General features: G+C 39.3%; 1 protein-coding gene across 1 annotated transcript in view; it reads right to left on the minus strand.

The window, feature by feature from the left end:
• The window catches only part of si:ch211-132g1.7 (prostaglandin F2 receptor negative regulator), a 317,262-nt gene that overhangs the window by 148,461 nt on the left and 154,480 nt on the right, over window positions 1–14,321 (minus strand). The window contains exons 6-7 of the mRNA XM_034173857.1: window positions 13,219–13,365; window positions 12,968–13,128 (exon numbers count right to left, since the gene is read on the minus strand). Coding sequence (XP_034029748.1) covers window positions 12,968–13,128; window positions 13,219–13,365 — 308 coding nt within the window. The remainder of the gene's footprint in view (window positions 1–12,967; window positions 13,129–13,218; window positions 13,366–14,321) is intronic.

Raw genomic sequence — 14,321 nt, forward strand, 5'->3', positions numbered from 1 at the left:
CCCCCATCCCGATGATGTCATCAAGAAAGCCTGAGTACAACAATTAGAAAGTGGTCAGAATTCTAATCCCCCCTCCCACCCCCAATCCTGATGATGTCATCAAGAAAGCCTGAGTACAACAATTAGAAAGTGGTCAGAATTCTATTTCCTAAATTCTAACTCTCTTTTAACCAAGTATTTCCACTTAGTTTGGGGAGTCCACCTCTTATAGTTCTGCTGGACAACTTTAGCCCATTAACTATTTTATTTATAAGACATCAGCATTAAAAAAACAAATGTTGGGCAATTTTTTTGATTAAAATGATTGGCATTTGGCCTATGTTCTAAAACAGGTTAACCCGGGCAGTGCTGGGTACCCCAGCTAGTATATATATATAAACAGCTCATTACAAAACATGATTTGTTAATTTATCATTTATCAGTATGTTCTAAGTGTCAATCAAAAATAAAAACATCTAAATGACCCTTTTGTTTTTCTTCCATTTTAAAAACAGTTTGATAAAGTAATTAATTTCTTGAAGCCAGTCAAGGAACATGTTGTGCAGGTAGAATGTCACATGATAATAATAATGTAAACTAACATGTTGCCCGTGGGGAACCATGGACTCTAGATTGGATAGTGTTTACAATATAGGTAGGTGACATTTTTCAAGGGTGGTAATAAACTGTGCAAAGTTTCCATGAGTTTGAATGGCATGTGAGTCCAGAATGTTTTTAGAACCTTAGAACTCAACAGTTTTTTGAAGAACTCAACCCATTTATTTCCTGTTAATTATGTAATTGTTTATGTTAATTTACTGTCTTAATGTATTTATAAATTGTTTAGGTTATTGTTATGACATATACAATATTATACTGGTCAGCAACAACAAAAATTCTCGCTTGGACTTTGAGAACTGATTTAGGGTCATTTTGGGGTGCTGAATCTGAATGATACCTCAGATTTCCTCTATCACATCACATTTGGTGCAATCTGCATGTTCCTTATTGATTATGCAAAAGTTGCTTATTCACTCATGGGTTTGACGCCACTAATTGCGCACAAAAGCAACTTAGAAACAATAGTTTTTAAACCAGCTTCACAAAATGTGAACAAGAGCCATAATATCTTTTATGGCGCCAAACAGGTGTGCGAGACTGCAGCTTTTAGTGCAATGCTTGATACAAGAAATATGTTTTCATATCTCACAAGCGTTACGTGATTGGCAAAAACTAACACCAGATTCGGATTCAGTGCCCCCAAATTACCCAAAATCTATAGAAAAACTTGATGCAAGAAAAGTCGTGTTGACCAGTGTTATTATTACAATTATTATTATCAGTATTATGATTATTATTAGCATCACTATTATTAATGGATGACAATGAAAATGTGTTTTCACTTTTTTGTGTCATCAATGCATTTTTAACATGTTTACAATTATATTATGTGCTTACATTGAATTTACTAAATAAAATCACACGCGCATACACACACTCACACTGTTAATACAGATAATTTACCATCCCCTGCTGGATTGGCATGTGAGTACAGAAAGCAAATGTCAATTTCCATTGTTCAGTGTTGTTAGCTAATATACAACCCCAATTCCACTGAAATGGGGACACTGTGTAAAATGTAAATAAAAACAGAATACGATGATTTGCAAATCCTCTTCAACCTATATTCAACTGAATACACAATAAATCAATAACACTAACAACACTGTAAAACTAACACGAACCATAACATTTAAAACCGCAAAACCCAGAACTCCCATGGTGTGTTGCAGCACAATGTCCATTGTTTACTGGTTAGCTAAAATCACAAATTTCTCAAAAAACATCTGTCCTATCAACTTTCTGTTTTCACAGCGTTCATCACTGACCCAAAATACATAAGCATACCAAACAGCATGTGAGCTTTCCCTGGTTTTTCCGTGATCAAAGGCATACACACGCACGCACACAGAGGCCACGTGGCTATTATAATGTTGTTAAGGGATCTATAAACCAAAAGAAACCAATCAGGAAACATTTTTATTTTTAATCTATGAACAACTAACAGATTTCTCTATAGTTCTGTGGCCAACATGACATATTAAGATTTTTTTCTTTTAAAAGGATTTTTGTGAGCCTCATTAAAATGATTAAATCTCAATGTTCCTTTTGTGCATTACATTAAAATTTGATTAGTTTTTAAGTTATACATGAATTTCAGAATCATAATGTGTCACAGATCCAGGAAATAAATGCCTGCTTTTATTTATTTATTTATTTTGTGAATCCTGCTGTGTCTCAATTTGAAATTAGAAATTAAAGAATCATGCTGTGTCTCAACTTGAAAAAAGAAATTAAAATTGATACATCAACTTCACAATGTTTCCTCTTTGACAACATGTGGCTTTTTGAAATATTAATATGAAAATATGAACTGGAGATGAACCTCAACAGGTTGTAGAAACATGAAGGATTTTTAATGCTTAAGAATTTAGATGTTGAAAAAAAGGCAGTGTTTCATCCCACCCCCCACCCCCCCAGAGGGTCAACAAAATCGAAATGAAAATGGATTCAGAAATTTTATTTTTGTTGGCCAAAAAAAAAAACAAAAAAAAAAACAAATTCCCCATGTTTTGCGTTTCAAGATAATCATTCATAAGTGTGCTCATTAGGGCCACTTCACACAGTGCGAATACATACAACTCAGGGCGACTCACAGCATTAGAGCTCGTATGAGCGCACCACAAAACATCACGCCGACAGGCAGGTGTGCACAATGCCGGTACGACGGTTCGTGCATGCAACAGTATCTTTTGAGCAGGAACAAAGTGCAAGCTGCTGCAGCTGCTAGGACTTTGTTTCATGCGACAAGGTGCACCACATCGCGCCGCTGATGTGGAGGAAAATAATATACAAACCAGCTGTATAATTAGTGAATATCACTGGGTTGTTACAAATAACACATACAAGGGGACGCAATGCACAAACCACATGTACACGTGTTGGGGGAGGGAGCAGAGGGAGCGCACAAAACACACGCACGTGTTGTGGGGGGAGCCGACACTCTGGCACGCCACATGTGCACTCGGCAACTTCAGTCGTGGGGCATTTAAACAATTTTCATTGGCAGCTCGACAATGATTGTCTGCAGACTGTTGTGTTAATAGTGTGAACGGCCACACATTTTCTAAGTGCCAAATGAGCGGTGTTAGATGTTCGTCTGTGTCACCTGGAATTTGGCCAACACCTGCTGCGAGAGGGTTCGATGGGCTTGCACAGTGCCCCCTCTGTCTTTTAGCTGCTGGTGTTTGCAAATAGATGTAGCAACATGTGTACGAGGCAGCTATGATTTTACACGTTTTGCTTACTATTCCTGCTTCATGTGCACTTTATTCACATAGACGAAACTCGCACTATGTGTGAAGGGGCCCTTAGAGAAACGTCTGTGTCCTGCATTGTCACTTTGACAGCGTATCATCCCACCTTTATTTCTATTATACTTACGTTTGGGATTAGGCATGTAAGAATAACAACTTTTGTTTGTTTCATAAATAATTGCAAGAAACAATGCTGTCATTTTACGACTTACTGGTGGTATAAGAATATTACTTCTTAAGAACATTAATACATTGGAACTAAATTATTGGACATCAGAATTGAGTTGAGATTTTTTTGTTGTTTGTTTTTTTGCACCTCCAAAATATTCACTATATCCCCAATTTTCATGCCCAGTGGCTACATTTGCCCACAATTATAACAAAGAGTAGGAATCCTGACCTATCAGCCTCAAGTAACAAGTGAAGTCTTCACCTGTGTCACAGATGCTGTCGCTTTATAAACGTGTGTGCACATGGCAGAGATGTTTGAGCACCGGCCATTGTGAAACTTAAACATGGACAGCAGATGAGAAGACAGCAAATCATGATTCTTCCAATTTATTCAGTTTACTTATAATGGTGCTGAAAATCTGACTGTTTACTTTGGCATGATGGAGCTAAAATGTGTGTGACATTCTTACTAAACAAATATGCATAGAAACACAATTGACAAGACAGAGCACAGAAAAAAATAACAGCAATCATATCCATATCAATGACATCATAAACCAATAATCATTATATCATTTACTGGGATGGGCTGAGAACAGCCCTTACAGCAGCAAGTCAAATTTATTTCGCAGAAGTGTTCCTGTGCTCCAAGAAGAGCACTGCCATGATTGACAAAAAGCATGTCCTATTTAGGCACTAAGGCCCACTCGACTGGTGCTTATCCCCGGGTTCCATAGCATTAAGTGGATGTGAGTCTATGACTCCCCTTTGAAAGAAGGGCAGTCCATTACAGGTTACTTCCCCAGCCAAAGCCGGCATGTATTTACAGCTTGGTCAACAATGCAAATGAAGTGTTTTGTCCACAAAGACATGCAGTCTGAAGTACACACTTGGAATTGAACCCTAGTCCACCCACTTGTAGTTCAACTCCAACAACATTACGTGTGTATTTTAATATCTACAATGAACTATAAAAATAAATTTAAAGGGTTTTTTGTTTGTTTGTTTGTTTTGTCATATTCAGATATGCAGTGATAATTGCTGAGTAATGTAAACCGATGATGTCCATCGTTAAGTCTCTATTTATGACAGGATGTTGGCGTAACGAGCGTTGTGTTGTGTCCAGCTCCTGTGGTTGAAGAGGTCTCACAGACTAGAGGTTACTATACACAGCAATGAACTGATTTTATTCTGGACACCACTGCATCTCTTTTGTATACGTTAAGAATAACGAGTTTTCCAAAATAAACCACAATATATTTTGGTTGATAGGAGGTGGAATGTGAATACATAGACCTAGCATCAATTCATACTATCTTAGACATGACACTTTATCTGTACAATCCCAGTTCACTCAACTGTAAATGATCCGAGCCTTGACAGGTGAAACAATTTGCAATGGACGAGCATACGAGGTCTGTCCAAAAAGTAACGGACCTTTTTATTTTTTTCAAAAACTATATGGATTTGAATCACGTGTGATTGCGTCAGCTAAGCTTGAACCTTCGTGCGCATGCGTGAGTTTTTCCACGCCTGTCGGTTGCGTCATTCGCCTGTGGGCAGGTTTTGAGTGAGCACTGGTCCACCCCTCCCGTCGGATTTCTTTTGTCTGAGAACTTGATGAGAGACTGCCTCTTTGCTCCATGAAATTTTTTTCAGAAACTGTTAGAGACAGGCAGTTGGAAACCATTCGAAAGATTCAGTTGGATATTGGTGAAGATTCTGTCGGCGTCACGCGGATTATGGACTGTTAAAACCTTTTTAAAGATGGCCCACAGCGGCGGGGGGGGGGGGGGGGGGGGGGCGCTGAGCGGCCATTCGACAGGCTGGATCGACCAGATCATTTCTAAACTGAACGCTGTGTTGATCCGGGACATCATGTGACTACCACAGAAATGGCAACATAGCTGGACATAGCACTTTTGCGGCACATTCCACTGTTACAGGAGATTTTGTAATGAAAGACGTGCGGAGGATTTCGCGCGTAGGCACGAAGCAGCTCAGAAAAAAAAAAACACCTCCGTGTTGGAAACCATTCAGAAGATTCAGATGGCTTTCGATGGCTTTCAGTCGAGTGAGTATCCGAGAAATTGTGTAACACAGCTGGACATGCCCCAACATGTCCTGTGAGACTTCCAAGATGGAGGTGTTTTTTTGCTGCGCGTCCTGAGCTGCTTCGTGCCGACGCGCGAAATCCTCCGCATGTCTTTCATTACAAAATCTCCTGTAACAGTGGAATGTGCCGCAAAAGTGCTATGTCCAGCTCTGTTGCCATTTCTGTGGTAGTCACATGATGTCCCGGATCAACACAGCATTCAGTTTAGAAATGATCTGGTCGATCCAGCCTGTCAAATGGCCGCTCGGCACGCCGTGCGCCCTCCGCCGCTGTGGGCCGTCTTTAAAAAGGTTTTAACAGTCCATAATCCATGTGACTGAATCTATCGAATGGTTTCCAACTGCCTGTCTCTAACAGTTTCTGAAAAAAATTTCATGGAGCAAAGCGGCAGTCTCTCAGCAAGTTCTCAGACAAAAGAAATCCGACGGGAGGGGTGGACCAGTGCTCACTCAAAGCCTGCCCACAGGCGAATGATGCAACCGACAGGCGTGGAAAAACTCACGCATGCACACGAAGGTTCAAGCTTGGCTGATGTAATCACACGTGATTCAAATCCATATAGTTTTTGAAAAAATAAAAAGGTACAATACTTTTTGGACAGACCTCGTATTGTCCATACTGTACAGCCCCAAGTGCTCCTGGTACCACCGGAACCACTTCTGACTTCACCTTCCACATCTGCTCCAGTTGCTCCGTCACCCATGGGTGCGTCTCGATTTTCTCGTGCTCCTTATTTCTGATTTTGGGTCAGCTGTGATTTCCACATCGATCACAACTGTGGTCTTCTTTCCCTTGTCAATCACCACTACATCTGTTTTGTTGACCAGCAGCTTCTCGTCTGTCTGGAATTAGATGTTCCACAGGCCCTAAGCCCTGTTGTTCCCAAACACCTTCGGTGGTGTCTCCCATCAGGACTAGGGATTTCTAATCCATATGTGGCACAGATGTTCCTGTATACAAATCCTGAGATTTGGTTGTGCCTCTCAGTATACACTGTCTTAGCTTGCACCTTGCATCCTACTTTGTGCTGGACTGTTTCTGGCACACAGCCTGGAATTTGGGTCCTGTCGGCTGTGGTAGACTCCTGCCTCTATGGATCTGGTGGTTAGGACTTGTTCTTGTGCTGCCATGATCACATCCTCTGCAGGGCTGGATCCAGAGTGAAAATCTGACAGATGCATTTTTGCCCAATGATAAAATAAAAATCGTACGCGTCTTCATTCTTTTATTCGTGTGCAACACACGCGTACACTGTCACACTTCTTCTAATATATTTATTATACTTCATGGACCATAGTGAACACTTCTTATTTGTATAAATATGATGTCCTAAAAAAAACACTATAACAAAAATTGACTGTAAAGAGGATCAAATTTATTGCCAAAATCTTTCAATTATATCTGAATCTATATATGATTTTTTTTCAATTGATAAAATCAATAAAAATATGACTGCATATATTCTTAATAATAATATAATGAGATATAGACAGTTCACAGAAGACATTTTCCATTGACACCAATCAAAATTAGAAACAGTCCAGCAGGTAACAATATTCATTCATATTACAACGTTTGTAAGAGGTGTCATTTTATTTAAAGCGGCAATTTGTTTTGAAGTTATTAATTCTGACACTCTCAGATCTCTGCCGTTTGTGATTTGATATGAAGAAAATGTGTTTCTTATTACTTTAATTATTGGTTTAAAATTGTAAAACTATGACTCTATAAGCTTGAAATACGAAGCTTATAGAGTTTATGGGGTTTGTTCGTATTTGAACTTTGCGCTGGTAACAATCTGGACGGTCTTTTTCCTCTTCTGTCAGGAGGACACGACGTCCATGATTTCCAAAAAACAATTTGAAATGTGGACTCATCAGACCACTGCACTTTTCCACTTTGCGCCTGTCCATTTCAAATGGGCTCGGGCCTAGAGAAGGCAGTGGCGTTTATGGATGTTGATGATGTATGGCTTCACTTTGCATGGTAGAGTTATAACTTGCACTTGTACATGTAGCGACGAACTGTGTTAACTGACAGTGGTTTTCTGAAGTGTTCCTGAGCCCACGCAGTAAGATCCTTTATGCAATGTTGTCCGTTTTAATGTAGTGCCACCTGAGGGATCAAAAGCCATGGGCATTCAATGTTGGTTTTCGGCCTTGCTGCTTACATGTAGAAAGTTATCCAGATTCTCTGAATCTTCTGATTATATTATGGACTGTAGATGATGGAATCCCTATATTCTTTGCAATTGAACACTGAGAAACACTGTTCTTAAACTGTTGGACTATTTTTTCATGCACTTGTTCACAAAGTGGTGATCTTCGCCCTATCTTTGCTTGTGAACAGCTGAGCCTTTTGGGGATGCTTGTTTTATACCCAATCATGACACTCAACTGTTTCCAGTTAACCTGTTCACATGTGGAATGTTTGCGCTGGTAAAAAATCTGGACGGTTTTTTCTTCTTTTGTCAGGAGGACACGATGTCCATGATTTCCAAAAACAATTTGAAATGTGGACTCATCAGACCACTGATGAGTCCACATTTTAAAAGACTGGGAAAGTTGATGAATGTTTCTGGGAAAGTTTCTGGGAAAGCTGGGAGAGGGGCAACAATTGTTGCCCCTCTCCCAGCTTTTTTTTTTAAATGTGTTGCAGGCATCCATTTAAAAATGAGCAAATATTTGCACAAAAACAAAAACAACTATCAGTCTGAACATTAAATATCTTGTCTTTGTGGTGTATTCAATTGAATATAGGTTGAAGAGGATTTGCAAATCAATCATTGTATTCTGTTTTTATTTACATTTCTCACAACATCCCAACTTCATTGGAATTTGGGTTGTACATACATACATATACACATACACAGACAGTTGTGCTATAAAGTTTACATACCCTGGCAAAAATGTTGGATTTTTTGGGGGGGGGCCATTTTTCAGAATATGAATAATAACACAAAACCTTTTTTCACTCATGGTTTGTGGTTGTGTGAAGGCATTTATTGTCAAACAACTGCGTTTACTCTATTTAACCTCCTACCACCTGCCTCATTTTGACTTGTCAGTATCTCACAAATAAAAAGTGCCATTTTCCACTGATGGGATATACAGGCTTAGAAGAGGTTGTAAATAATCATTACAACAGAAAATACACAAATGACCCTGATCAAAGTTTACATACTCTGGTGATTTTGGCCTCATAACATGCACACAAGTTGACACAAACTGGTGTGAATGACAACAAAAGGCAACCAACCATCTTCACCTGTGATCTGTTTGCTTGTAATCAATGTGTGTGTATCAAAGGTCACTGACGTTTCTGGTTTCTGAGTCACAGGGAAAGCAAAGGAATTGTCAAGAATTAATTAAGCTGTATAAATCAGGAAAGGGATATAAAAAGATATCCAAGGGCCTGAGGTGCCAATCAGCAGTATTAAAACTCTAAGAAGTGAAAAATGAGGGATTCTGTTGGAACCATACCACAGTCAGGTAGGCCAACAAAAATTTCAGCAACAACTGAAACAAAAATTTTTCGGGATACAAAGAAAAACCCACAAATAAATAACAGCTGAAATACAGGTCTTGAAAACAATTGGTGTGGCTGTTTCATGAGGAGGCAAATGAAGAAAAATGGGCTGCATGGTCATTACTACGCAAATGCCACAAAGTATCTCGCTTACAATATGCCAAACAGCACAGAGAACAAAGTAATTTGCAGTGATGAGACCAAAATTTAGCTTTTTGGCCACAGCCATAAATATTACATTTGGAGAGGAGTCAACAAGGCCTATGATGAAAGGTACAACAGTCCTACTGTGAAGCATGGAGGTGGATCACTCATATATTGGAGATGTGTGAGCTATAAAGGCACAGGAAACCTGGTAAAAAAGTGATGGCAGTATGAATACAGCATGTTATCAGAAATTACTGGAGGTACATTTGTACTCATCAGCCCGGAAGCTGTGCATGGGATATACTTGGAAGTTCCAACATGACACCAATCCAAGACAAAAGGCCAAGTCAACCTGTCATTGGCTACAGCAGAATAAAGTGAAGGAATGGGCTGCTTTACCATCAGAGAAAATAAAGAGCCTCATTCACAACTACCACAAAAGACTTCAAGCTGTCATTGATGTTAAAGGAGGCAATACACAGTATTAGGAACAGGGGTATGTAAACTTTTGATTGGGGTCATTTTGGTAGTCTCTGTTGTCATGATTTAAAAAAAAGAGTAAACACAGTTGTTTGACAATAAATGGCTTCACACAAAATATCAAAAATTCTTCCAGGGTATGTAAACCTTTGAGCAGTACTGTATATTTATACACACACACACACACACACACACACACACACACACACACACACACACACACACACACACACACACACCAGCATGTACCGTCAGACAATGAAAAACTAATCTAAATTACAAGGTTTGCGATTACTTAATCTAAATTAATTAATTTAGATTAAGTAATCTAAGTCATGCATTTAATCAAATTACCCCTCAAATCAGAAAACAAATCCAGTCTCTCAGAAACGCAAAAACAATGAAGAAATGAAATTAATTCTTAAAAGGCAATTACAGAAATGTTTCAATGTATAAAAATAAACTGTGTAGTCTACGAATATCGCAAAAATACGATATCATGAACATAACATGATTTATTGCTGCACTACAAAATATATTTTGAAAAATTTTTATCACTTCTATGAAGGTGGTATGTGTATGATGTAGCAATTTTCACTTTGCAGATCAGGGGTTTTTCCGATTTTAGAATGTAGCTATAATCTTGGGCTCTGTGTATGGGGAGGGGGGAGCTTTTAATAATCTCAAGTGAAATTAGAGGATCTGAGGACATGGGTTATTTCTGTTACATATACAGAGGTGTTAAACAAGCTGAGTCAGGCATAAATTCTGCTTAAATCAGTAAAATATCTGAAAACAGAGAATTGTGTGACTTTGGAGATGTTGAATGTTAAATATCAAACACTTGAAAACGTAAAAAAATTGATAAGAACAGATTTGGCACAATATAACCCCTGTAATAATTATTTCATTTGATGCTCAACCATTTTATTTTTAAATCTGCCCAATGAACAATAAACTCTGCCTGGGCTTAACAGCAACGCTCAACTGTTCCACATTGGTGAGTGAACGGTGCTTTCGGACAAGTGTTCTATGCCCCTCTCTTGTCCAATGTAGCAAGTTCACTTTCAGGCTCATTTAGAACAAAATCTGGCCAAGAATTTAAGAACTTAAGTGGTGTGGCAGAAGCGTTTTTGTGATCGACTGTTTTGGGATAAATTATAACCAATTCTGTAAATCTATGCACGCTTCCCCCCAACATGTCTCATGTGTGGTGTCATTGGAGTGAACAACCACACACAGCTAACACAAAGCACAAATGTTTTAAAAGGACATCATCACATAGCTTCACATTAAATATGCAACACACCTCTCAGTGTATCCGGAAAGTATTCACAGCGCTGCACTTTTTCCACATTTTGTTATGTTACACCCTTATTCCAAACTGGATGAAATTAATTTTTCTCCTCAAAATTCTACACACAATACCCCGTAACTACAATGTGAATAAGTTGTTTTTGTTAAGATTTTTGCAAATTTATTAAAAATTAAAAAAACAAATAAAATCACATGTACATAAGTACTCAAATCCTTTGCCATTAAAGTGAAATCAAACATGAAGTCAAAGGAATTGTCTGTAGACCGCTGAGACAGGGTTGTCTCGAGGCACAAATCTAGAGCAGGGTACAGAAATATTTCTGCTGCTTTGAAGGTCCTAATGAGCACAATGGCCACCGTCATCTATAAATGGGAGAAGTTTGGAGACTCTTCGTAGAGCTGGCCACCCATCGAAACTGAGCGATGGGGAGAAGGGCCCAAGTCAGGGAGGTGACCAAGAACTGATGGTTTCTCTGTCAGAGCTCCAGCATTCCTCTGTTGAGAGAGGAGAACATTCCAGAAGGACAACCGTCTCTGCAGCAATCCACCAATCAGGCCTGTATGGTAGCGTGTCCAGACGGAAGCCACTCCTTAATAAAAGGCACATGACAGCCCACCTGGAGTTTGCCAAAAGGCACCCGAAGGACTCTCAGACCGTGAGAAACAAAGTTTTCTGGTCTGATGAGACAAAGATTGAACTCTTTGGCATAAATGCCAGACATCAGGTTTGGAGGGAACCAGGCACCATACCTACAGTGAAGCATGGTGGCAGCATCATATTGTGGGGATGTTTTTCAGCAACAGGAAGTGGAAGCCTAGTCAGGATTGAGGGAAAGATGAATGCAGCAATGTATAGAGACATCCTGGATGAAAACCTGCTCCAGAGCGCTCTTGACCTCAGACTGGGGCAACGGTTCATCTTTCAGCAGGACAATGACCCTAACCACACAGCCAAGATATCAAAGGAGTGGCTTCAGGACAACTCTGTGAATGTCCTTGAGTGGCTGAACATCTCTGGAGAGATCTGAAAATGGCTGTGCACAGACACTCTCCATCCAACCTGATGGACCTTGAGGGGTGCTGCAAAGAGGAACGGACAAAACTACCCAAAGATAGGTGCACCAAGACTGTGGCATCATATTCAAGACGAATTGAGGCTGTGATTGCTGCCAGAAATGCATAAACAAAGTAATGAACAAAGGGTGTGAATACTTATGTACACATGATTTTTTTTCTCTCTTTTTTTAAAAATAAATTTCAAATAAATGAATCATAAATGAAAAACAAGTTCAAGGTTCAATGATTGATGTATTTTGCCACATAACACAAAATCTCCGAGCATTAAAAAAATGGTGCAAACTATGTATTCACAGGTATTCCAAGAGTTGTGCTGACTTCAAAATGAACTCAAACTGCAGCACTTGCAGGACTTACAGAATTCCTTCAAGGAGTCACTCAAAGGAATGAAAAAAAAAAAATCAAGGCCTATTTGTGCCCTCGATGAATTCATCAAGGTCATAAATAGGCCATGATTTTTATGGTGTTTTATTCATGGAATTATATGTTACACTACAATAAGTACAAATAATAATATTCACTGTTGCACTGGGTGTTGACTAAGCTCAAAGACGAAGGATTGAAACATCTACAGAAACCTGTCAACCACTCATACAGCATCTTCAGTTTTGCTGTCCTTTATCATACTTTGTGCTCAAATTGCTTATGTTTTCAGTAAAATATGTATCAATACAATGCCTTGGTAAGTCAGACAGGCATTGCCAGCAGCACTCTATGTAGTAAGTTTTTATATTTACAAGATTTTCATCATTTTCAGAGCTTTCTGAATAGTTACCTGTGTGTGGAGAATTCTCAGTTTGAATGTATTGGGCTGGACTCTGGTCAGTGACATGAGGCCACTCTCCAGCCTGTCAGAATATGTTGCACCAGCCAAAAGATTACCATTGCCGTCCAGTAATCCAACAGAATATGAGGTCTGAGAATCATTCCCAGTACCTGCAGATGCATAAACATAGGAACAATTAACACCACATCAGTTGTACGGACAAGCAGGTCGGTAGGCAAACTGACTAGAAAACAGAGTACCAGGAAGTGGGGTGTGCTCCCAGGAAACCCCAAGTCGACCTTCAAGAGGTAAATGTGCAATATCGGTCACATGGCATGCCAGCTCTGTAGGCTCAGCTGTCAGCTTGGGATTCTGGAGTACTTCTAGGCTCAATGTGAAGTTTGGCTCTACAAGACAAAAAGCATAAAATTAAACTGAGCTCTCCAAAAAATGTTGAAGAAATGAACACTCATAGCGCATAATTCCAGTGGAGCTGAAACATACATTTACTGCATTAGCTGTCGATATTTCTCCTGATCTGTCCTCACCTTATACTATACTAAGTTTTAAGCTACATTAATCAAAAGCATATGCAGAAGTTACAGGACAATAAATGGTGAAATTTTAAAAAGCATAAGTAGCACTTAACAGCACTCCTAAGTGAGCAGATATTTCTGCTCAATATAGGTTGTGAAGCCATTTTCAATGATAGAGCCCCAGATTTGGAACATTGTAATTGCAACATTTTTTTCCATGAAAGTGCTCCAATCCAGCCACACCCTCAATTTTCAAGAAAACTGATGTTGTTGTCCATTCGGCTGCTCCCGTTTTGTGTTTTTACGCCGGATGCCCTTCCTGACGCAACTCCAGTGTTACCTGGAGAAACACACATAGCTGCTGGTGTTCCAAAGAGGTCTCCCATCCAAGTACTAACCAGGTCCCGCACTGCTTAGCTTCTGAGATCTGACTTTGCACATAATTACATCAAAGCCATCACTAGCTGGGCTCTAAAGCTACATTCAGAGTGCAGGCCTTAATGCTCAACCTCTGTTTAGGCATTCATTAAATCATATTTTTGGGGAATGCGTTGTTGTTCTCTTAATGACTTACTATGAGTCGTGTATTTCCTCAGTAATCATGAATTAAGAGGACCTAATGGATCAAGCTAATGACAGCCGCTGAAAGTGATAACACCGCATACAATATTAAATAAGATCAGAGTACAAATATTTCAACAGGGAGGCATTAAGATGTTTCTCCACACAAGCCGAATTATTCCAGGTGTATTCAGTAAAAAAACAGATGCAACTACAAAACAACACGACAACAATCATACAGAACTTTATGGATTAAAATATCTTAA

The sequence above is a fragment of the Thalassophryne amazonica genome, chromosome 1, assembly GCF_902500255.1.
Source record: "Thalassophryne amazonica chromosome 1, fThaAma1.1, whole genome shotgun sequence".
Taxonomy (NCBI): Eukaryota; Metazoa; Chordata; class Actinopteri; order Batrachoidiformes; family Batrachoididae; genus Thalassophryne; species Thalassophryne amazonica.